The sequence below is a fragment of the Pyrus communis genome, chromosome 15 (assembly GCF_041283825.1).
Source record: "Pyrus communis isolate YQ-2024b chromosome 15, ASM4128382v1, whole genome shotgun sequence".
Taxonomy (NCBI): domain Eukaryota; kingdom Viridiplantae; phylum Streptophyta; class Magnoliopsida; order Rosales; family Rosaceae; genus Pyrus; species Pyrus communis.
This window is the reverse complement of record NC_142579.1, coordinates 15,793,541-15,818,671: the sequence shown is the minus strand read 5'-3', so window position 1 is coordinate 15,818,671 and position 25,131 is coordinate 15,793,541. Positions and strand designations below refer to the sequence as shown.

Genomic DNA, 25,131 nt, shown 5'->3' with positions numbered 1-25,131 from the left:
TCCTGCTGTGATACAGCTTGTTAATGTTTAAATTGCTGATTCTTTTCTAATTTACCCTAAGAAAAAGGGAAAAGTTTGAGCTTGGGACGCAGTGGTTTGAAGAGGAAGTTCTAACTATCAGGGCAATCCACCAGTTGCAGGATCTTCCTCCTCAATGATCTAAAAGACGAGAACAAGGAAATAAACAAAAATCGAGATGGCACTTTATTTTGGTGGAAAAAACACCTACTATGCCATTTTATTCAACTGCAATTTATACGATTCAAACATTTTTATTCAAGTTACATAATTTGTTTCATGATTAATATCTGTATATAGATTATTCTGATACAACAAAGTCGACTCATTCATCTGACTTAGTTCATAACCGAGGGAATGAGAGATAAAATGAGCATCCATAATCTACAGCCGCCCATACATCGACAACATATCCCTCAGTTGCAAAGTTTCTGACTCCAAGCTATCAAAGCTCGTGGAACTAGGTATCCTCCAACCCCAGTTTCCAAACTGCGCATAGAAAGAAAGACCATTGACATGCTTAAACTTTCTGCTCGAAAGAAAAGATTCGTAATATTCTAACTGTTATGTGAGGTAAAAATTAAAATGGTGGGGGGAAAGTGTATAGATAGAAGTAAACGAAAAGCCTAATAAGTGTTTTCATCTTGTCTCCGACCCCCTGAGTCCCAGTAACACGGGCTTTATAAGTTGGCCTAAACGTCCCGACAATAAAACAGCAAAGGCAGGGAGCACTCCAAGCATGACGATAATCTGATTTGGTCTGCACTCACCTGCATTGATCTCCATCCCCTAACCATTCTACCAACCAGGCGCCCGTTACAAATTTATGTGCATCTATGTCTGAACTTTTACTTTTATTTACCTGAGTAGCAGGAATGTTCATCCTCGCAGAATTTCCCAACCTAAGAATATCTTGCATAGGTATGATTGCTGTTCGTGCCACAGAAGATAATGCAGCCTTTATGAGTTCCCATGAGATATCATCCTCTTCAGTGATTGAAAGATACTTCAGGACCTGTGATAACAAATAAAACTTTATAGGCACAAGAAAAAGAAGCTAAATCTTGTTCAACATGTAATGCAGAGTTCTGTATGCCAGGGAGAAGTTTCAACAACAAAAAGGAAAAGAAAACCCCACATTGGACTTCTCTTCTTGCTTCAAAACATCCCACCAACCTCGAATCTGTAATACAATAACATAAACTATTAGAAAGGGAAAAGAATAATCAGATGTCAGAATCATATGGGATTGGAAAAACCACTACAATGTTTTACCGTGTCATTGTCATGAGTTCCGGTGTAAACAACTTGATTGGGCTCATGATTATGCGGTAAATGAGGGTTAGCAGCATCACTTCCAAAACCTACATAGGTCATTTGCAGAGGAGGAGGATATGACAACAAATCATCTAAGCTTAAAGTTATTTCTCAAAGCTAATTATAAAATACAATAGTGTAATCAACTGGAAAAGAATTCATTACCAAACTGGAGGACGGCCATTCCAGGCGCCCCGATGGATTTCCTTAGCTGAATTACATCCTCAGTGATAACTCCCTGTCATGCATTTTGGATATGACATCACAACTTCGCAGAATCAAAGTTTTTGCACTTATAGTTATACGTTTTTTTTTTTTTTTTTTTTTTTTGGCTTTTTGGATGACTTGTATACAATCAACTAAAACATACCAAGTCTTCAGCTATTATGTTAATCTTCCCAACTGCTCTGGATATGGCGTCAAAAAAGGATTTTCCAGGTCCTGCCTACCGTCATTCAAATAATAAAAGTTTCAGATTGAATGTGATAATAAATAACAGAGTTTTAACTAGATTAAAATATATGGGAACCTAACCTTCCATCGTCCAACCGTTGCAACTTTTGCTTCTGTGCACACACCATATATTAGTGTGATAAAAACATCGATATGTCACAGGAGACGAGAACAAAAATCAGAAATATGTTTGGTAATTTCTCACCAGAAGGAACGGCCCAAAAACCAGCAAGTCCTCTAAAATGGTCTATCCTGAATTCATCATATATATTTTGTGCTCTTCGTATGCGGCGTATCCACCATGAAAATCCTTCTTTCTCCATTGATTTCCAATCATATAGAGGGCTTTGATTCAAACATTAAGCTCAGTGATATAGAATAGCACACTGACGAAAACAAAATTGAAGGATTATGTATGAGTAGTATAAACCTGTCCCATAGCTGACCAGTTTCACTGAAAGCATCAGGGGGAACGCCGCTAACTTGAAGAGGAAAACCATTTCTGTTCTGCAAGACTAATATATGATCAGTAAATGACACCTGGTACAGCATGTTGTGGCATGAACGTGTTCCTTTACCCACTAAAAATTACTCACCAGCAAAAAATGTTTTTTATTGGCCCAAACATCTGCACTGTGATAACCTACGTAAATAGGCATGTCTCCCATGATACTAATTCCCTTCATCTGTGCATACTTGCGAACTTTCTGCCATTGCCTTTGGAACAAAAATTGTTCGGCAATGAAGACATTTATCTGCACAAACAAAAGCATGAGGGGAAATGGGCAATGATGGAGTTCCTGACAGTAAGTATACATGCGATAGCAAACTATTAATCAATAAGTAATAGTCAGTCACCCAGATCTCACAAAATGCTGTTTGCTCTGGTAAATTTCTTCCAGTGCTGCAAGATGGCGATTTTTTAAAGGTTCAGGCCACTCGTACCAACTGAAAGCATTGAAACTGCTGTCAATTGCTGCAAAATAAGCCGCATCCTCGAGCCAACCTACAAAATTGTAAAACAAGAATCACAACTAAAAGAGGGACAAATCTACACACAAGCACAGAATAGCACCCTAGTTCTGCATTCATAATTTCTTAGTGCATGTAAATTGCACCAAGGACCACAAGATACCAAGTTCAAGAAAATGAAAGACGGGATAGCTTTTCACTAAGTTGGTAACCAAAATTTTAATACTTTCTTGAAGTAATATAAAGAGGCTAGTTGCAACCCAACTCCATCTGTGGTATTTCTGTGTGTACTTTTGCGTGTGTTTATATATGTGTACATGTATTAAGCATGTGCTTGTATTCAAAATGACAAAACCCAGAACAATTAGAATCATGCCGATCTGAAGATTATCGAACAAGAACTAAATTTAATGTAATTTTACCACGTCTATTGATAATGATACGAATATTGGTGCACAAAATGAAAGATCCAACTTGATATATCAGGTTAATTGTAGGAGAGAATTATTAGTGCAAAACAAGGAAATCTCACTTGATATATCAGGGTCATTACGGAAATCTTCAAGCTGACTTTTAAGTTCACCTTCACTCCTAATAAGCCTCTCTGCAGCCTGAGAAAGCACTCAACTAAGTAATTTTCTTTCGATATACAAGCAGAATCAAACTACATTTTCTCCCCCAAGGTCTGGGGGTGTTTTCTAAAATTGGTCACGAGATTTCAACTTTAGCAATTTGCACCCTGAGGTTTTAAATTACATCACCAATTTAAACATTTCGTCTGATAAACAGTTAAGCATGCTGTAAATTTGTTGATGTGGGAACTGCAAGGACCCACATTACTAACACTGACTTGTCGATAGAGAGGAGGATATACAACTGGTTGCATGGTAGAATTCGCCCAGTGGTGGTGGCATGCTGGAATGAGAAAGGGCTGGGGATGAATTTCTTCCACACATCAGCACAACAATGGGTTCCGCAGTTGCCACATCATCAATTTAAAAACAAAACTGATGGTCAAACAGAGAGAAGGTTTAAACTGATGCAATGTTAAAATTGAGAAAATTGAAACCTCTTGGCAATCAAAGCCTCGTGGAAAAGGCATCCAACTGGCTCAATGCCCTTCATAGAGCCCGAACGTGAAAAAAAGAAGAATCAAGTAAGGTAACCCGAGAAACTCCATAAGAATTATGTTGGTGATAATCTTGATAAACAACACTTGGTAGTTGCACCAAATGGCAAAGACACGAACAAGAGTACTAGTTCTTAATTTTAGCAGAAGAGTCTAAGTTAACCATATGTTTCCTCCGCTTTTCAAGTTTCATAGTTAGTTATCCAGGCAGATGCTTACCTTTAAACACAATAACCCTATCCGTTTCACACGGTGCAACATCACAAGTGTTCACTAGGCAGTCTGAAATGAAAGTCATGTATCGGAATTGCAGAAACTCTAGCAGTAGCAACATTGTTTACCTTAGTTATTAGAGGATCCTTGATGTCAGCAACAGTTGAGTAGTTCACACGCTCAGAATCACTGCATTGAATTGAATCAGTGTCACACTACCATCCTAGAGAGAAAGAGAGAGAGAGAGAGAGAGAGAGAGAGAGAGGGGAAGCTTACATCGGTTTTGGAAGCTCTTCCTTTGTCAACAAACCATCCTTAACAAGCTCCTCAAGAGATATCAACAGAGTGTTACCACAATTTGCATCCTGAAAAAGTCATCACCCATCCATCAAGCTCACTTAATTTAAGGGGCCGTTTGGCAATCATTTTGTTTTCACTTTTCAAAAAAAAACTAAAACTATGAAATGAAATGGTTAACAAACGGCCCTTTAATTACATAAACTTTGCAATTTCAAATCATCAAATATCGCCTTTTTTTTTTTTTTTTTTTTTTTCTCACAATTCAATTTCTTCACATATGAGACAAATGAAATGAATCCGAGCGAGCAATTGGGTTGTTAGGTTGAACATTTTACCTGACCCGAGTAAGGGGATCCCTCCTCGTTGGCTTTGCGACCAGGAGGGACAAGCGGAAGCACCTGCCAAAGGGAGCAACCCCCCTCATGAAGCCAATCTACGAACCGAAACGCCTCCTCTCCGAGATCGCCAATGCCGTGGGGTCCACGGAGCGACGTCGGGTGGAGCAGCACGCCCGCTCTTCTGCGCTCGCTCGGATCGGCCTTGGGGAACATGTCGCCGTAGTCGAGGGGCCAGTCCTCGCCGACGCCGACTTTGGCGGCAAGAGGAGAAAGGACGGAGCATTTCATTGGGCAGGGGTTCTGAAGGAATGGAATAATTCTGGTTTTGGGTTGGAAGTGGGTGGGGGAGAGGAGGGAGGAGGTGGAAATTGAGCAGGAGGAGGAGGAGGAGTTGGCGGAGAGCTTGGGAGACAGAGTGGAGGGGAGGAGTGAGAGAGAGCTATTCAGTTTCAAGGCCATTGGTTTTCAGACTTCCAAGAGAATCGAGAGAGAGAGAGAGAGAGAGAGAGGAACTGTGGAAACGTCGATGGTGATGGTGATGATGAGGAATCAATGATCGGCGTTAGGCATCACTGAAGATATTATGTCTTATTGTTGTCTCCTGCCCAATAAAATGCATGAATCTCGAGTGTCATGTGTATTGGTTATTGGTCCGCATATCAGATCTATGAATCTCGAGTGTCAGTCGTGCACAACAATTTATATGACACGGCAAACCGTCATCGGCGTTCTATTTTAATAATATAAAAATAGAGAATTTTAATTAAAAGGATTTTTCAAAACTTTTAATTAACCAAAAACTATTTACTAATTTTATTTAATAAAAAATGCTTAAACTTAAATAAAAAGAGTTCAAATTTTATTGAAAATGACAAAAATTTTACATAATAACCAAAAAAAAAAAAAAAATCAACAAATATTGACGCGCAGGACCGCGTGTCACATCACATAGATACACATACACATACTTTTTCTCACTCAACCGTTCAACATCTTTCTCTCTTGGAGTAGGATTATTTTCCCCTCTGTTTTCTTTCCCTTTCCCTCCTCTCTTAATTGAATGGTCACGATTAAGTCATGTCAACATCTTATATTAATTTTTTATAAAAAGAGAAAGACAAAATAGAGAATGTGAGAAGAGTGGATGAAAAGAGAATGTGAGAGAATTCTAATCCTTCTCTCTCTCTCTCTCCTTCTTTCACATATTTCCATCAATTTTTCTTCTCCTTTCACCTCATCCATTCACATCAACTTTTTCTCTCTTTTTTTTTTTCACCTCTCCCCACTCTTCTCTCTCATTCCACCTCACCCCATAAACAATTTTTTTTTTATTTGTTTATTTGACTATTCTTTGACTTTTTTTAAACACAAACTAAGTAATAATATTACAAGATCAAAAATAAAGAAAAATTTTCATTATTTAGCTTTTATGAACACTAAAACTGTCATTATTTCTTAAACAGAACATTGACTACTTCTTAAACTAAACACTACTTCTTAAATCGAACTGAACATTGACTACTTCTTAAACCGAACACTATTTCTTAAATTAAATATTGACTTCTTCTTAAACTGAACAATATTTTCTTAAACTAAACATTGACTATATCTTAAATGGAATACTAATACCATCACTATTTCGTAATCTGAACACTGGCTATTTTGTAAACTATTGACTGTTCTTAAACTGAATGCTAGTACTATTACTATTTCGTAAACTAAACATTGGCTATTTTTTTTAAACTGAACACCTTATAAACTAAACACTAATTATTTCTTAAACCTAAGAACTATCACTATTTCGTAAACTAAATAGACTATTTATTAAACCAAGTAATAGTACTATCACTATTTCGTAAACTAAGCACCGACTATTTCTTAAACCAAATACTAGTATTATCACTATTTTGTAAACTAGTATTGTCACTATTTCGTAAACTAAAGTATTTCTTAAAATCGAACACTGGCACTATCCCTGTTTTTTAAACTGAACATTGACTATTTTATAAACTGAAAACTAAAAGGTTCATTGAAGCTCTCTTCTCATTATCATATGAATCACTAGCAATAATATTTATATTCTTACAGAGTTAGAATAATGATTTTCACATTCCTATTTGTTCTTTAACATTTCTTCAAACAATTTATTTGACTTTCCTTTAATTTATTCAATACAAAATTAACAACAAAAGTATAAATGAAAGATCAGAAAAGCTAATGTGCTTTCATTGAGGATCATAATCTAATATTTTTTATTTTTAGGTTTTAGCTGCTTAGGGTTAAAATTAATAAAGAATTCCATAATTTGAAAATGGGGTGATGATGAGAGGCTACTCCACATGTAGGGCTAGGTGGTAGTCATGTATTGATGTCAGTTTGAATGGATTTGGTTGGCATTCTCTTTTTTCTACCCTCACAGTCTCTCTCTTTCTCTCGCTCTCTCTCTTTCTCTTTCTCTCTCTGAACCTTTTCTTTTCTGATGAAATACTTAAAAAGTAATTTGTGTGCTGCTTTTGCACTATTGGTTTTCTGTTGAATTGGTTGATGCTTGATTTCGCACTGCTCGTGTGCGCACGCGCTTTGGGTTGAATAAGTTTTTTTTTTTTTTTTCATTAAATAAAGTTATTAGGTGACTTTTGGTTAAGGTTCAAAGTTTTGAAACCCTTTTCATTAATTTTCCTATAAAATATCAGTTTTTTTTTACATGTTCTTACATTATTAGTTTAGAACACCACCGTAATGATGTAGACGTGTCATACATGACTTTTTGTGAAATAAAATAAACACCAATTAGAGTTGTATAATTTGTTAGAAGTGAGAAATAAGATAGTGCTCCGGTGTCAATAAGGATATGTGTTAGTTTTTCTCCACTTGTACTTACATCATAGGCATGAGACACTACTGTAACGATGCACATGTGCTATACAAATAAGTCATGACTAATGTGAAATAAAATAAACACTTATGTTACAAAAGCGATAAAAGTGTTTCATTACTAAAACAATCAAGCACAAGAGGTACCATATGAATACATAATTTTCAACGATCAATTTCTTGATCTAGAGATATATTTCACACAAAAAAACAAATAATCCTAATTTTAAACTCCTAAACGACCACCACCGCAAAAGACTACTTGAACCAAGAATGTCTAGAGAATGACACCGCAAACACTATATTAGCCGCCACCACAAGAGACCGCCAAATCGGTTAGAGCTGTATAATTTGATAGACGTGGCAAAATGACGTCTATGAGTGCCATTTATCTTGAATAGGACTAGTAAAGCTGGTGATGATGGATTGGTAGTTGTGACGGTGATATTGTTGTAATATACTTGATTAGTGTGTGTTTATATCAAAATAAATCATTACTAAAAAGACTTCCATGAATGAAGATCTTAGTAGATAATAAAATAAACCATCGGGATCTACCTACGTGCTTTACTTCAATCTCAAGTTAAAGCCACTGACTGCTTTGCACTTGCTCTCTATGCAAGATTTGCAACATGTGCAGATTTAATTAGGACGACAATCGTTGCATGATAGAAAAAGAGAATTTGAAGACATTAGACACATTTACAGCATCTCTAATGACGACCTTAAAAGGAGTCCTTACAAACGCATAACCTATTACCCCAGTTGAAATATATCATTGAACTATTACCCCGCCGTAGATTTCGTCCACTGATCTGTCAAATTCAAGGGCAAATTAGTCTTTTCATCATCAATGCTTACTTGTCAGTTATAATCACCAATAAAATAATAACACGTGGATACGGAATAATTCAAAAACTTATAGCATAATATGAAACATAAAGAAACCAAACATTTACATAACAGACTATTTCACATTGTCATTACACATTATTATGGATCCCCATGTCATAATTTTATTGATGGTTAAAAGTGACATGTAAGTATTGATGATAAAAAATCTAATTTGCCCTTGAATTTGACAGGATAGTGGACGAAATCTAACGACAAGGGGTTAATTGGCTTGTTTCAAACAGTGTTCTAAAAATCGGCCTAGGCGTTGGAAGGCAGCGAACCGCCTTGCATAACTCTTAATCGGCTACAAAATCGGAGAGTAGATTAGGCGGGCGTTGGACGGGATTAGGCGGGACTAGACGGAGATATGCAAGTCTGGGCGGGGCTAGGCGGAGCTAGGTGAAGACTAATTGGGCTTATATGAAGATGCTGGAATCTGCAATTTTTTTTGTTGCAGAGTCGGCTCTGCAAAGAAGAAGATTGTTCCTAACCTGATTTGCACAATTCAATTAAGATGGTCCCACCATCTTTTATCTATAGTTGCAACGTTTTCTTTGAAATGGTCCCCACCATTTTTTTTTACTTTTCATTACATTTTCTTTTATACTCTTTTCCATTACTTTTCATTCTTTTTTTTTTTTTTTTTTGTAATGTTTTATTATTATTTTTTAAAGATCATACCATATGCATTTTTATTATGTACCTAAAAATTCTTATCCATGAATTTCATTCAATTATAATTTTTTGTAAGTGTCAATATGCACTTATTTACAAGATATACAAGTAATTTACCTAAATCCGCCTAACCCGTCTAGAACCCACCTAGCCAACTAGGTGCTAGGCACTAGCCCGCCGCTTGACTAGCACCTAGCGTTTTTTAGAACCTTGGTTTCAAATAGTTGAGGGGGTTAGTTTACCAAAAAAATAGTTTAGGGGGTTAGTTACACAAAAAAAAAAAAAAAAAAAAAAAAAATTCAGGAGAGACAAGGTTACATGTTTGTCATTTCCGGGCAAGAAAACATTTCCCAACCTGGTTACAACCGTGCAAAGTAGCTTGGTTTAAGGCTTTTTAAAAAAAAAAAAAAATAAAAAACTAGATAAGATTTACGGGCAAAACAGCCAAAAGAGTACAAGTAAGCCTACAAAGAGGCAGACAGCCAGAAAGTACACCACAAACAGGCAATACAAGGAGATACAAGGATCCTGACGTCGCATCTAATGCTAAAATGTCACTCCTTATACTACCCTTCGAGAGACCTAGTGTGGACAAGGAAGTCCATCATTGTGAAGCACAAAAACCAGGGAAGATGGAGATCTGAGAACCCAAACCCCAATGCTCATCTCCCGACATCACCGCGACACCACAAAGTGCGCAGCCTTGTTAGCTGATTTTGGAATCCAAGACCAGCGATAGACATGGAAAGAATCTCCCAAGCGAATACACTGCTGAGGAAGAGGGAAAGCTTCCCACCTGCCCTTTGAAGGCGAGTCCCGCAAAGCTAAAATGGTTTTAGAGGATTCAGATTCAAGAATCGCAGAATGCCAACCCAATTGATGACCAAGCTCACATCCAATCTGAACAGCCAACGCCTCTGCCATAGCCACACTCCGAGCCTTCACACTATATCTACCTGCACCCAAAAAACCCCCAGCATTGTTTCGTGCAACCACCCCAACAAAAACCGAGCCCAATAATGACGTTTCCCAACTAGCATCCACATTAAGGGCTGGTTTGGTATTGTTGTGCTTTGAAAAAAAAATTGCTTCTGCTGTGTTGTGAGAATAAGCAGCTGTGAAATAAAGCAGCAGAGTGCTTGGTAAACTTTTTTGTAAAAGTGCTTTTGAAAAAAAAAAAAAGTATTATAGTGTTTGATAAACTTTTACGTAAAACAGATGTGAAAAAAAGCTGGTTTTTTAAAGCTGGGTTTTGCAGCTTTGTGTTTTTGACTTTTTTTTATCAAAAACTATGAAAAAAAGCTAAAACTGAATGTTTACCAAACATAAAAAAAACTCCCAGCTTTTTTTTATAGCCACCTTTTTCAGAATCATCTCAGTATCAAACTAAGGCTAAGATTGATAAACCCGGGGTTTGGAGGAGTCCACGTGACAGGTACCACGGGTAATGGAGGAGCATTTGTCCGAGAGCCGGTTACCTGAGTAGCAAGCAGAAAAGTGCCGATAGAATTAGAAATTTCAAAGACTACCTTCGAGGGATAAATGGGTTGATGGTTGAAAAGGAAATTGCAGCGGGTTTTCCATGTATTCCAACATGTAAAAGCAATATAAGAGCTTTACATTTGAAACCCTATAGGGAGATCAGTCGGCATACTGAAATTGGAAGATATAATTTATACAAAATTCATATATTAATTTGGATTTATTTGACTACAGATCTCTCCTTGTAAACTGTAATGGTTAATTTTACAGAGGATGACGAACTCATGAACTTAATTTGATACTATATTTATACACACACTCAAACACAACATTCACTCCTATCACATATGTAAGTTCGTCATTATTTATTAATCTAATAGTATTTGCTCTGCTTGTTTGATGACTTTGGAGATGGGAAAATCGATCCAGCAATCACTAAGGTAGGTCGGTGGGATCATCGTAAAATAAGCCATCCACAATCTGGTCAATGAGCGAGTCAATTAACGTGTTGCAGCTCAAACTCAAGATCCGACCCACTCGGGTTCGGGCACTGGTGAGCCATGCACAAACCGCCGCACACGTCACCGCAGCCAAACACACCCCAGCCGCCTCCGCAATCCCCTCCACCTCCACTTTCCTAAACAACGAGTTCCCGGTCACCACCTCCACCGACACCGTCGCCGCGAAAACCACCATCGCCAGCCGACCCGACAGGATCTCGAAATCCTGGCTCTTCTTCGAGCTCTCGATGTACTCCGACAGCGTCGCGAAGAACGGCGACGTCGTTTCGTCCTTCGTCTTCATCACCCTGACCAGATCCGAGCCGTACGATCTCAGAGTGCAAAGCCGAGGCTGAAGCACGATCTTCGCGCTCTTCGGATCTGAAGCCGCCGGTTTCGGAACCTGAACCGGAGCAATCGGTTCGACGCCGCGGACCGCGGGGCTTTGGAACTTCCTCAGCTCGCAGCGAATAACGCGCGCAGCCGTCGCCATGGAGGGCAAATAAACGCGCCAAAACGGTGTGTATAGGTGGAACTGGGGTTTTGGATTTTGGAGTGAAGGGTTGGGAATTTGAGACGGTTTGGGATATTAGTGGGTGGCTTGTGAGGTGGAGGAGTTTGGGAACGTGGTAGCTGTTTTGCTCGATAACGTGCCTTTCACTAAATAAATAAATAAATAAATAATTAATTAATTAATTAATGAAACAGTATTTGGCCGGTATGTGAAAATGTGATGTTGTCGTATGGTTATTGGGAGACGCTTTTCACACAATTTTCTCTGTTTTGCGTTCTTTGTTAATTACTGTTTATTATTATTATTTTTATTTATTGGATTAGTGGTGGAAAATTAAAAAAAAGGTTGAATTACATAAAATATCTTAACTATGGATCGAACTACAATCTCATACCGCATGTTTTAAACATTGCAATGTCATACCTCAAATATGAATTCGTTACAATGTCAAACCTCGATTAAATTTTTTATCAATTTAACTGTTAAATGATAATGTGGCAAAAATAAGGCCCATTCATTTTCTAAACTGAAATAAAAAATTAATTAATTATTAATTTTTTATTTAACAATTAAAAATAATTAATAAAAAAACTCTTCCTCACTCTCTCTACTCGCACTTGTCTCCTTTTTTTTTTTTTTTTTGTTTTCCTTCATCTTTCTGTCCTTCTTCCTGGCCTTCTTCAATTCCCGTAAAACAACATCAATCAACCACAACCTGCATCTCCGCCTACAACCAATCATCTCCGCCACACTTGCATCTCGCCTGCAACCAACCACAAACAAGCAATCGCACCTCACCTGCAACCAACCACAAACCAGCAATCTCACCTGCATCTTGTTGGCACTCCCATATCGTCCACCTACCTGCACCGCTCGAACCCCTTTTTTGACGAACAATCCTCCCTCCCAGAAAAGCAAAGACTTCAACTTTCTGTAAATTCATGCTTCTATTCAACAATTTACTCATAATTTAAAAATAAAAATAAAAATAAAACTTAATTTGCAATCTACCATTCCAAATTTCCACATTTTCCCAATCAAATTCCAAAAATGCCATCTCAGAAACCATCTGAAATCATACAAACCAAAATCCCAGTCGCCCATTTGCTAACCCACCAAATCCAAAGTATCAGAGTCTCTTGAAATCAACCTTGTTCGTAGGGTACCCTTTATTTACGAAGCCCAGACGCGATCTTTTTTAGTCAGCCCAGATCCGACTCTTTGAATCAATCATGTTCGGCAATTTGGAGCTTGACGGTGATGCCCCTTTCTCTCTCCAAGTCTGTTCTTGAGAAATTGGGACCTGATGGGGGCGACGAGCCATTGTTTCTCTGCAAGTGAGAGCAGAGAGCGTGAGAGAGGAAGACAAGTGAGAGGAGAGAAAGAGTGAGGGAGAGAGTTTTTTTTTTTTTTTTTTAATTATTAATATTGTGAAATAAAAAATTAATAACTTATTAATAATTAATTAATTTTTTATTTCAGTTTAGAAAATAAGTGGATTCCACTTTTGCCACGTCATCATTTAACAATCAAATTGACAAAACTTAATAGAGGTATGATATTGCAACGAATTCATAAGTTGATATATGATATTTCAATGTTTAAAACATGAGGTATGAGATTGTAGTTTGACCCCATAGTTGAGGTAATTTTGTATAATTTACCTTTAAAAAATGTATAACAAGTAAAAAAAAAAATGTAGGGATAACGCCTTTCTCAATCCATCTATAAGTAAGAATTTATAGGTTTGATTTTTATTGAAATCCAGTGTGATCCAAAATATTAGAATTGACTTACCATCTTAGTCCAAGTTCTCTATTCTCTTTATGCAATTATATCGTCATAATATTTCTGAGCAGAGTTTCTACACAAACCTATTTCTGCTCCATTCACAGAAATGATCGAAACATGTCATATTATAAATGATAGGATAGGATTATATTTACAAAAAAAATCAATTAATAATTAGATCACCATCCTAATGTCATTTTAAATCATGTTATTGGTCAGGTTACCACCCTAATACCAGCCCAATGTTTGAATTTAATCTTTCTTTTCTTTTGCCATTTTATATAACTGTCTAGTGATACTCTTTTTTAATTGTAAGTGAGAGGTTTAAAGTTTGATTCTAGCCAAAGAAGAACTTGAACCATATTATTGCTAACTCATTATGAGACTAAATCCATCATCTCCCATTAGTGTATATAATATCGTTTGTTAAAAAGAATTTCTTTGTTTTTTGAGACCGTAAGTTTAGAGTGGTGATACCTATACACCTCTTTTTACCTTCTTCACATGCCTGTTAATTTCTTTTATTTGGCCTGTTTTAATTTATTCGATATGCCTATCGAAAAATAAGAGAAGTGTATCAATAGCATCGCTCTAAGTTCAATAAATAAAAAGAGGCATTTAGATCTAAGTCTGAAATCTTAAGTTGCATTTAGATTTAGTATGGTTCCATTTTCTTAGCAATTTAGTTCAAGTTGATTTTTTCTTATGCCCGTTTTACTCTCTATAGTAAAAGTGAAATATTTGTAAATTTCTTGGTTTATGAATCAATTACTGGTATTTCAATTTTAAATTTTGAATCCTTAATCCATAACCTACTGTTAAGTTAAATTTTGAATCTTGTTAATTTTTTTTTTTTTTTTGAATCATTTACTTAAGTGGTGGATTGCTTTGTGGTTAGGGTCTTCCTTTGCAAATCTCTCCTAGGTTCAAATCTTCCCCACTTCCTCATTAGTGTAGATTAATGTACAATATTGCTTGTACTAAAAAAAACTAATATACTAACAAATATATATGTTTATCAACAACATAAACAATGCTATAGATAGATAAATACAATACCTTTTTGGTCAATGAGAATTTTCATAACAAAGTCCAAAAGGACAAAGTACAATGACTCTGCTGGAAAAAGCAAGAAATTAAAAAAACAACAATCCCATAAAAGGTATGTACAAACATAATGTCACATATGCTTACAATGAATGAGTAAAGGTTCATATCCGTACCCAAAATAAAATTTACATAGGAGGCCAACAGCTAAGGCCCACATGAAGAGGCCCAAACATGACCACACGGGAAAACCTAAAAACCCCAAAGAAAGCTTTACACCCTGCCCCCACCGCCATATAATTGGTGGAGACGACTAGTGTAATGCCCCGACCTAAAAGTTTTATTACGGATACTAATTTTGGTGATAGGCCTTCAACTCTTGTTTAACTAACTACCATTAATCACAATTATTTATTTAAATTTCTTAATCACTCACAAAATCTATAACTAGAATTTACTTACCAAAACACATAAGATTAAATTTTCAAATAATTCACTATAATTTCTCTTCTTCAATCAAATTCCCAACACAAGAATAATCTCAATTATTTAAGGATGCATCTAACCCATGCTAGACTACCTATGTACCCAAGCCTTTTGTAGTTCACAATTTATGCTTTTATCCATTTCCGAAAATATTCTATTAATGGAAATATTCAACATTAGCATTCACAATTGAATCACCTCAAATAGGTACCAATTACAGATTTAAAATATCAAAATTTTCATGAAAAGGTAGCATCTGCCCACTGGCCATGCGCCGCTGCCGCAGATGGCGGTTTCCGGTGAACGGAAACCTAATTTTCCGACAAACTCTAAAAATTAGCAAATTTCACAGGTAAGTAGAGTTCAATGAGAGGAACAACTTTCATACCTAGGCCAAAGTCCAATTTGGCCAGGAAATGCCTGAAATCGCCCACAAACTGCCAAAAACCCTATAATTGGGTATGCTTCAATTCGACCTCCATACTCGCTCCGTCGCCCCCACCATTGCTTGAGCTTTGTTCCTGAGGTTTAGGGGAGCCTATTGGTGTTGATAATTAGTTGAGTTAGCTTCACAATTGGCGGATCGCCGCTGTACAACCACACGGACCACCGTCCGTTTTTCCCCAAAATTTCCGCCAAATTTCTTCTAATTTTGGGTGGAAATGGAAGAGGGAAGGCTAGGGAGTTGTTTCTAGGTGGCGAGTTGCCTTGATTCGCCGTGAATGGCATCGGGTTTGCATGTCACCGAGTCGGGTCAGGAAGAACATCTATTCCCCTTTCCTCCGGCCTTTTTTTTTTTTTTTTTTTTCTCTCTCTCTTCTTCCTTCTCTTCTTTCCCTCCTTTCCTCTTCCTTGATTGGTCCATGTCCCTCCCTTTTCTTTCCTTTCTTTTCCATCACAGCCGTTCATTTCTCTCATTTTTCTTTGATCCCAGCCACACACGTGGCACATCTTATTGCTCTAGAAAATCTGGAGCCTTCTAGAATGAAGGAAAGTTACCAAAATATCCTTAACTTTAAACGCTAATAACTCCTTCGCTATAGCTCCGTTTCACGAACGGTTTTCGCCTATGCGCTCATAAGACTGAGCTCTACCCAAAATTTATTCATAGACGATTGCACTAGAATGACATGGGTGTACTTTCTGAGGTATAAGTTCAAGGCAATGACTGATTTGCAATGTGGATATAAGGTGAAATGTCTTAGAAGTGATAGAGGGGGAGAATTCCTTTCTGCAGAATTTGACAAGTACTGTAGTGAGCTAGGAATTCAAAGATAGTTGACCATGGCCTACACTCCCCAACAAAATGGAGTGTCAGAGAGAAAGAATATGACTGTGGTGGAAATGGCAAAGTCAATGTTGCATGAAAAGAACCTTTTATATGTATTTTGGGCAGAAGTAGTGAATACTGCAGTTTATTTGCTTAATAGGTGTCCTACCAAAGCTTTGAAGAAAACAACTCCATTTGAAGCTTATAGTGGTAGATAACCAGGGATAGCTTATTTGAAGGTCTTTGGTTCACTTTGTTATGCACACATCCCTCCAAATTTGAGGCACAAGTTGGAAGAAAATAGCCATAAGTTCATCTTTGTAGGCTATGGTGCTAGTGAGAAAGGTTACAGATTGTATGATCCGATTTCAAGGAAGATCATTCTATCAAGGGATGTTACATTTGATGGGAATGCTTCCTGGGATTGGACTGCACTACCAGGAATGAAGTGAGATTTCCAGCTGCCACTGAGTATCAAAGTGCTAATGAAATATATGAAATTGGTGAAAGTTCTCTTTCTAAGCAACCTGTTATTTCTCAAAGTGAAAGTGTGATTGACAGGTCTCAAGTATATGATTTTACACCTAAAAAGTGGAGAAGTGTGAGTGAAATCATGGCTCAGTTCTACATGTATATTATTGAACTTGAAAGCTATGATGATGTAGCTAAAGATGAATCATGGAGAAAAGCAATGGAAACTGAGTTAGAAATGTTAGAGAATAACAATACATGGTAGCTTGTTGAGAGACCATTTAACAAGCCTGTCATTGGTGTCAAATGGGTTTATAAGACCAAACTCAATCAATCCACAAAGCACAAGAATTAACATGGGATATACTCACCGTGTCTCATTCAATCCACGAAGCACTCAATGTGAAAATGAAGTGAAAAGAATCGTTCATCATCAAAATGAAGTGAAATAAACTAAGTTTGGTGGTTTTAAAAAAAACTTGATATGTTACTTATGGATGTCATCACCGCATATTTATGTGAAGAATTAGATACTGATACCTATATGAAAGACCCAGAAGGACTAAAGTTGCCTGAAACAACTGACAAACCATGAAGTATGCTCTCAATCAGATTAAGGTAATCATTATATGGGCTGAAACAGTCTAGATGAATGTGGTATAATCATCTCAGTGAGTATTTGATCAAGGAAGGATGTACCAATAATGTCACTTGCCCTTGTGTGTTTATTAAGAAATCAAACTCTGGATTTGCTATAATGGCAGCATATGTCGATGACATAACTTAGTTGGAACTCCTAAAGAGCTTAACAAGATTGCTGAATATTTGGAAAGCGAATTGAAATGAAAGACCTTGGGAAAACAAAATATTGTCTCGGCATGCAGATCAAGCATTATGCTAATGGAATTTTGGTCCATTAATCAGCTTATATTGAAAAAGTCCCAAAACGATGTGGCATGGACAATGCTTATCCACTTAGCATGCCAATGGTCATTTGGTCTCTTGACATAAAGAAATATCTGTTTTGCCTAAAAGAAGATAATGAGACCATATCTGAGTGTAACATGTGCTTTATTGTATTTCACACAATGTAATAGACCAAATATAGCTTTTTTCAGTCAACTTGTAAGCAAGGTATAACTATGCTCCAACAATGTGACATTATAAGGGAGTCAAAGATATTTTACGATACCTTTATGGGGCAACAAACATAGGCCTCTTCTAGTATGAGAAATCCACATATGACCAGAATCTTGTTGGATATGCAGATGCTGGTTTTCTCTCTGATCTGCATAAAGCCCATTCACAAACTGGATATATGTTCACTAATGGAGATACAGTAATCTCGTGATGCTCAACAAAGCAAACATTTGTTGCTACATCTTCCAATCATTTAGAAATACTTGTTCTACATGAAGCAAGTTGTGAATGTTCTTGGTTAAGATCAATGATTCATCAAATCTGGTATTCATGTGGTCTACCTTCAAAGATAAACACTTTAACTATCATTCATGAAGATAATGCAGTGTGTGTTGCCCAAATGAAGGAAGGATTCATCAAGGGTGATAAGACTAGACACATATCTCTAAAGTTGTTCAGTGCACATGAGCTTCAAAAGGCTAAGGTTATTGAAGTAAAACAAATCCGTTCCAATGAAAATCTAGCAGACCTATTTACCAAATCTCTACCAAAGTGCACATTTCAGAAGCTAGTGCATGGTATTGGATTAAGTAGGCTTATCAATCAATCAATTTGAAGAATGCAGAATCAGGGGGAGCATCCAAGACACATGCATGTTATACTCTTTTTCCTTTGATTAGGATTTTTTCCACTAGGTTTTTCCTATCAAGGTTTTAATGAGGGAACATAACCATACTTAACATTATATCAATAATCCAAGCAAAGTTGTTTTCTTTTTCCTTTGCTACGATTTTTTTTTTCCACTAGGTTTTTCCTAGCAATGTTTTAATGAGGCTAATGATGTTGGTAAATGGTCATCCAAGAGTTAGTGTTATGAAGCTTAGTGTGAATTCCACATAGGTAATTTTGTAACGTAACAAACCACGTTAGACTTTTGGTGGCAACCTTTGAAAGTCTCAGGTAAAAGTTCTAGCATGGGAAGTTTTTTCTCCATGCATGTAAGGATGTGTCGGTTGAAAATTCCTATAAATAGAGGTATGTTTATAATCTCATCACAACACACCAGAGAGTGAAAATAATAATACCTATATCCCTCCCCTCTCTTTACCTACATCCTTTGTGTGATACAATTAAAAAAAAATAATGATATTTTGTATCCGTTCCACATCTATCCCTCGTAAAGATTATCTCTCTTGCAATTTTATCTATTTATAACAAAAATAGATTTTTATTCTCAGCTTTTCCTCATATTTTGTTTACTAAAAAATGATATAAAGACACCTCCATGTATAGTGGTTTTTCACCCAACGGAAAATTTATATATCAAATGGTAAAGACCAAATTTCAGTATTTAAGCCATGTGGCTTTGACTTCTCTTTCTTGGCCAAACTTGGCTGTTCACCTTTCTAATGGGCATTCACACCAAACACAAGATAAAATAAAATTAAAAAAAAAAAAAAAAAAAAAAAAAACTTGCTTGGAGTTTTCAGTTTTAGATATCAAATTCCTGCTCCTGCATCACCTTGGTCACATAAAACTTTTTCAATTATGTATGTTTTTAGTTTGAAATGTTATTAGAAAAATTTCTTGTCGTTTATGTGTATGCATATAATTGTTAATAAAATTGTCAAAATTAAGATTTGTTTGATAACTAATTTACTTTTAGTTGTCAATTTTTGTTCACATTTTTTTTTATTTAAATAAAAATTTGTTTGGTAGCTACTTTCAAACCAACAACCAAATGCTATTGTTTGAGTTTCAAAAGTTGAATTTCAATTTTTAGTTTTTGGTTTTCAGTTTTCATTTTTTTTGAAAACTGAAAATACTTATTGGACAAGTTTTAAAAATAATGAAAACGAAAGTTTAAGTGGTCGTTATTGTTGATCCTAAAAATTACAAAACCTACGTGGCGCGCAGGCCGAGTAACTAATAAGCTAACTACGTCCTTCGGTCGAATGCGGGGCGTGCCAACTCGTCGGCCGAGCCTGGCCGAGGAGTAAAATCTGTTGATGTAGCTTTGAGCGCGGTGCTGACTTCTTTAACTTGCGATTGCGACCGAGGAAGGAACACTCTCGGTCTCTGGGTTCTACAGCCTGAAGACAAGGCTGCTAATTCTGCGGAGTTCACAAATCGTCCGAGCCCGATTCGGTCACTGTGATTATATTCGTGAGAGTATAAGCACGTCGAATCGAGACCAAGGTGTATGGGCACAGGTACTCGAACGTGATATATGTCTTGATGGTAAACGTAGTTCGGCCGTCGGAATGCCGAACCCTGAAACTCACCTGTGAGTATCCAATCATAAAACCACTCGGCGATCAGTACGCCGAGCAATGTAATTCGTAACACCTAACTATGCCGGGAAAGCTTAGTACGGTGACCTCTGCCAACAAAGGTTCGAAAACCTTCCTCGACCGAGACTTGGATAGATAATCGGTCGACCTCGACGCAGTGCTGTTTATCCAAACTGAAGATGCTTCTTGGTCGGCTGATTCTGCGGCAGCAGTGCTGTTTATCCAAACTGAAGGTGCTCGCCGGTTGCTTCCACAGTGCTGTTTATCCAAACTGAAGGTGTGTCGGCAGGAAAAAGAAAAGGAAAAATCTCAAGGTGATTGAGAGGTTTTGCGCAGGGCAATTGTATGCTGAGTTGAAGGTCCCCTGAATGTTGCATGATCTCGTGTATTTATAGTACCCCATTCCTTGAAATCTCCTCTGATTTGGATTGGGAGTCCTTGTCCCATTTCGATTCTGGTTCGAACAAACCTACTCCCACTGGGACTCTGAATCTTCCTCCCTTTGAGGCTTTATTTCTTGCTGGTCGAGAATCCTGGTCGCACCAGGATTTCCTCAATCCTTCCTATTTATCTGGACCTCTTGAGATAGGATTCGGCTGACCCTGCCAGCTGGCCCGGGTTTTATTATCCGGCCCACAGCATCTGTTATTACCTTGGGCCGAGCACATATGACTACTCGGCCTGCCCAAGATATTTTGGGCCCAAACATTGCCCCCTCGCTTCTGAGGTCGCCGACTGTCACCTCTTGGTCGGGCCTCGACCTTGAAGAAGCGAAGACATTTATTGCTTCTTTGAATTTTACTCCCTTAATGATCATTATTCCTGCATATTTATGAGACATGATTGCACTTTCCTCGTCGCCCCCAACGCGTGGCCACGTGTCGATTCTCCGCCGTTCTTAAAAGCTTCACTCATGGGCCTCGAAACCGTGAACTAATTGAACCGTCTCATCCTTATTAAATGCATTGAACCTGTCGCCACACGCCATCGTGCGTCCTGGATTTTCGACTCCTCGATCCCATTTTCGCAGGTTCCCAAAATATCCGAAATGATTGCAGACTTTCCCGGTTACATTTCCCCCCAATCTGAACCAGCGCTTTTGAATTCCAGACGTTTGATATTCATTCTGAAAAGCCTATAAATACCCACATTTCTGCCATTCGCCTCTTACGCCCTCAGAAACTCCAGAATCTCTAATTTCTCATCTTTGTTTGCTCAAATCAAACCTTCCAGACCTTCTGCAATTTTTTAGTTCTTTCTTCTGCAAATGGCCTCCTTTATTTCGAAGCTTTCCGATGAGATCAATAAGTGCAAGTCATTCATCGATCGCAGTGCCGTCAAGACGCTGCGATTTCAAGAGGATATGGCCACCACCCACCAGATTCTGGGTCCCCTCTTCAAAGACGCAGTGCCGTCGTCTGTCACCAACTTGCTCAAGGAGCAATGTTTAACCCCCCTTCTTCAAGGGTTTGACTGGTCGAAATGGTGCTTGGCTCGTCCTCAAGGAGCTTGGCCCTCGACCACCACGGCCTGGGCCGCCTGGGTCGACCGAATGAGCTCCTTCTTCTCCAAGGAGTGGAAGGCTCTCGGCATCTACGATGCCATTATTCTGTCAACCATGGAGATTGCCATGGATAAGGAGCTGCTCATGGCGGCCCTGAGTTTATGGTGTTCGGCCACCAACACCATGGTCCTGCCTTTCGGCCCTCTCGGCCCCACCATCCTCGGCGTCTCGGCCATCCTTGGGACTTCCTCGATCGGCCTTCCTATTGACGCCGCCCTTTCCGGATACCCTTCTCCTCTCGACCTGAAGGCACTATTCGACGAAAGGGCTGTCGAGACGCTAAGCCGGGGTGATCGGGAGCCCTCAAGGGAAGAAGTTCAAAAGCTCCACAAGAACTTCTTCAACTATAACACTCTCATTCTTCATTTCGCCGGCCGAGGCGAGGAAAGCCTTAGGAAGGGAGAACACGAGGCCTTCCTCTTCTACTGGTACAACAAATTCATTTGTTGTACTCGGTCGAACAAATGCCTGGTGGAGAACATGCCGGTGGCCCAGGCACTGGCTAATGGTCGCTTGCTGGCGCTCAGTCCAGCCATACTCGCCAATCTCTACCGTTGCCTGGCCGAGGCGACCATTGGCAAGATCGACCCGCATCAGAACGGACCCCTCTGGGTGTTCCAACTCTGGTTGCAGGTTTACTTCTCTACTCTTCGACCGGAGGTCCCTGCCTTCCAGCGAACGGCCGCCCTCGGTCTTCAACTGGCATCTCGACCGGCTCCACCTCACCGGGCCGACGAGGTTTTCAAACACTTCCTCGGCCTAGATGTCCTCTCGGATGACGAGTTCCTGGTGTGCCGGCGCCAGGAGTACCCTTCCTCGCTCAAGCTTCCTACGGCCGCGTGGGCCGCGTCTGAGGATGCGGACATTCGTCAGCGCTGGGGGTCGTTTGTTTTGGCTCGCGACCTTCCACTGGGTTGCGATGCCCGCCGAGCTGGCTGGGAGGTCTACCACCCCCATTTTGTCGCCCGGCAGCTCGGCTATATTCAAGGCAGCCCCGTCCCCTTGCTCGCTTCTCGGTCACTCCTAAGTCGGGGGCGTCTTACCGGTTCCTCTGAGAGGGAGTGCAAGACGTCCGACCAGGAGTTCCAAGAGAAGTGCAGGAAATTCAGGATTCGGCCGGCAGTCCCTGAATCTCTGGGAACTGATACCTTCGGGGACTGGTGGGAGGAGTACACCGGCAACTTCTTCGGCGCCCCGGCCGAAGAGCTGGCGATGAAGATCTTCGGCGACCGCCCTAGGTCAACATCCTCGACACAGCCTAAGGAGTCGACCCAAGGTAGTATTTTCGTTCTTCTTTCCTCCTTTGTTTTACAACTTGATCCTCGTTGCTAATTACTTCGCTTTTCAGGGGTTCGCGTGCCGAGGACGGTGGAGGTGGTCGCCGCGGTGGCAAAGGCGAAGAAAGCGCCTATGAAGAGGACCCTTGTCACCGAGCGGTCGATCCCTACCAAACGCCCCCACCAAGGGGCCGAGCCGGCGGAAGAGGCCCTTCGTCCTTCTAAGCGCGTCAAGAAATTGGCGAAGAAAGGCGACCGGGAGATTCATGTCGTCCCCAGTGACACTACTGGGACGCCCGCTCCTGCCGGCTCTCCATCTGTGCCGGCTGCCCAGGCACCTCCAACCTCGAATCCTCCAGCCGTCTCTCAGGCCGACCCAATCGTCGCACCCGCGTCTGCTCATACTTCAGAGCCGGTCGTGGCGCCCAAAATGGGGAAATCGGCTGCTCCTGCCGAAACACCCCCGACTCCAACGGTCGTTTTGGAGGTATAATTCTGCTTCTACTCTTGTTCCTTCAGGTTTCTTGGTCGTAAAATAATCTCTTTTTGTCCAGGATGTCGAGAGCGAGAGCGAAGAGGTCCCCCTGGAACGCCTCCGCCGACCAGTCAGTTCTCCTCCCGTCTGTCATTCTCCGGTTGTGGAGGCGGCCACTCGACCGACTCCTCCAGTGGCGGATCGTGGCAAGAGACCCATGGTCGACCCTGAGGCCACGGCCGAGTCGCCGATTCATCCGCAGGATGCAGATCTCCCCATTCCTCCGCAGGAAGTCTCTTCGGCCTTTGTAAGTCTTTCTTCTTTTGTGTTGATTCTCTTTTGATACATGTTTTTAAGACCATTACATGTCAGGTGCCCGAACATTCATTTCACCGGCAATTTTATGCGCCGAGGGGCGTTGTTTATATTTCCTGGCCGCCATTGTGGCCATCAAATGTAGATGACCTCCATCGGCCGCGTGAATTGCGTAGCGGTCTGAGGCACTGGGCTCGGCCATTAAGTTCCCTGGGTTCGAGCAATGACCCAGAGGGCATGGCCGAAGTCTCTTCTCGGCAGGTCTCAAACATTCTCCTTTTTCCTTTATACACTACATCACGTCTTTACTGTTCTTCACCAAATTTTCCTCTTATGTGCAGCCGTCCTGGGAAATGGAGCTTGACGCTCTACTCCAGAGCACGACCGGTGAGGCCGGCTCTTCTGCTGCTCCGGCCGAATCGGTGGGAGCCACGCCCGCCGAAGTCTTCGTGAAGCTGCACGAAGTCTTGTCTCTGACTGCTTCTCAAGCTCTCCGGTGCAAAGGCCTCGACTCTGTTGGAGAGTGTCTCAATGACCTCGCCAGCGGTGGTCATCTGAGCCCGGAGGGTATCTCTTTCCTTACCGACCTCTTGGAGCGAACTCGGCAACACTTTCTTGTCTTCGAGCGAGCCTTGCAGGCCGAGGACGACTTGAAGGTGGCCAAGGTCGCGCATGAGGCCGGCCGAATGGAGATGGAGGCACTCAAGGCGAAGAAAGCCAAGCTGTCCGAGTTCGATCGCCAGATTTCTGACCTCCAACGTCAGATTTCTGACCTTCAACGGCAAAGGTCGGCCGCTGCCTCTGAGCTTGAGAAGGACTTTGAGGCCAACAAGACTCGGCTAACGGCCTTCGCTGCCGGTGCACGGCGTATCCAGCAACTGCAATGCAACAAGAAGACCCGGCAGGCTGAGATAATTTTGAGCGAAGCCAAGTGGCTGGAGCTAAAAGCTGCCCTCGAGACCTTCCTCCCTTCGACCCCTTAGGAATTTAATCATTGTATTTGTTCTCTTGTAATGAATCTTTTGTTATCAATACAATGGTTATTTTGCCATTAATACAATGGTCGTTTTGCTGTCAGTATAATGGACTTACTCTTGCATTTCCCATGTAATTGGGTAGTACTTCTTTAAAAACTTTCCATTAATCGGCAATTTGTGAACTGAACCCGTCCGATCTCGTAAATGATATGCCCCCTTGCCGAGGACTTTGTGAACGATGAATGGCCCTTCCCAATTTGGCGACCACTTACCAAACCTGGGGTCTTTGATTCCAATAGGCAACACAGTTTGCCAAACCAATTCTCCTTCGCCGAACGTTTTTTG

General features: G+C 40.0%; 3 protein-coding genes across 4 annotated transcripts; 1 reads left to right on the top strand and 2 right to left on the bottom strand.

Moving 5' to 3' along the window:
• Nucleotides 1-203: 203 nt before the first annotated feature.
• Nucleotides 204-5,448, bottom strand: DPE1 (disproportionating enzyme). Its single transcript, XM_068476651.2, has 15 exons — nt 4,738-5,448; nt 4,379-4,467; nt 4,231-4,291; nt 3,293-3,371; nt 2,658-2,794; nt 2,385-2,543; nt 2,219-2,295; nt 1,994-2,133; nt 1,870-1,901; nt 1,706-1,780; nt 1,501-1,573; nt 1,294-1,382; nt 1,157-1,201; nt 881-1,033; nt 204-507 (listed from the first exon to the last, which is right to left on the bottom strand). The coding sequence occupies exons 1-15, from the start codon at nt 5,197-5,199 to the stop codon at nt 403-405; spliced, it is 1,776 nt and encodes a 591-aa protein (XP_068332752.2). The 5' UTR covers nt 5,200-5,448; the 3' UTR covers nt 204-402.
• A 5,407-nt stretch (nt 5,449-10,855) lies between these two features.
• SEP2 (stress enhanced protein 2) lies at nt 10,856-11,795 on the bottom strand. Its single transcript, XM_068447586.2, has one exon. It carries the CDS (start codon nt 11,656-11,658, stop codon nt 11,101-11,103), a length of 558 nt encoding a protein of 185 aa, XP_068303687.1. The 5' UTR covers nt 11,659-11,795; the 3' UTR covers nt 10,856-11,100.
• An 11,078-nt stretch (nt 11,796-22,873) lies between these two features.
• LOC148690575 (uncharacterized) lies at nt 22,874-25,131 on the top strand. 2 transcript variants are annotated; one of them, XM_088685203.1, is made up of 3 exons: nt 22,874-23,018; nt 23,091-23,801; nt 24,151-25,131. In XM_088685203.1, the coding sequence occupies exons 2-3, from the start codon at nt 23,712-23,714 to the stop codon at nt 24,790-24,792; spliced, it is 732 nt and encodes a 243-aa protein (XP_088541329.1). In that variant the 5' UTR covers nt 22,874-23,018; nt 23,091-23,711; the 3' UTR covers nt 24,793-25,131. The 2 variants fall into 2 exon arrangements, with proteins under 2 accessions (XP_088541329.1, XP_088541330.1); XM_088685204.1 differs by lacking the exon at nt 22,874-23,018 and having other exon boundaries at nt 23,044-23,801.

Excerpts from the sequence above, each read along its gene's own strand:
- LOC148690575 (XM_088685203.1), top strand. The coding sequence starts at position 23,712 with ATGGTCGACCCTGAGGCCACGGCCGAGTCGCCGATTCATCCGCAGGAT. Across the intron at positions 23,802-24,150 it reads AGGAAGTCTCTTCGGCCTTT|CCGTCCTGGGAAATGGAGCT; the intron begins GTAAGTCTTTCT and ends TCTTATGTGCAG.
- SEP2 (XM_068447586.2), bottom strand. The coding sequence starts at position 11,658 with ATGGCGACGGCTGCGCGCGTTATTCGCTGCGAGCTGAGGAAGTTCCAA.
- DPE1 (XM_068476651.2), bottom strand. The coding sequence starts at position 5,199 with ATGGCCTTGAAACTGAATAGCTCTCTCTCACTCCTCCCCTCCACTCTG. Across the intron at positions 1,781-1,869 it reads CAACGGTTGGACGATGGAAG|GCAGGACCTGGAAAATCCTT; the intron begins GTTAGGTTCCCA and ends GAATGACGGTAG. Across the intron at positions 1,034-1,156 it reads AGCAAGAAGAGAAGTCCAAT|GTCCTGAAGTATCTTTCAAT; the intron begins GTGGGGTTTTCT and ends TTGTTATCACAG.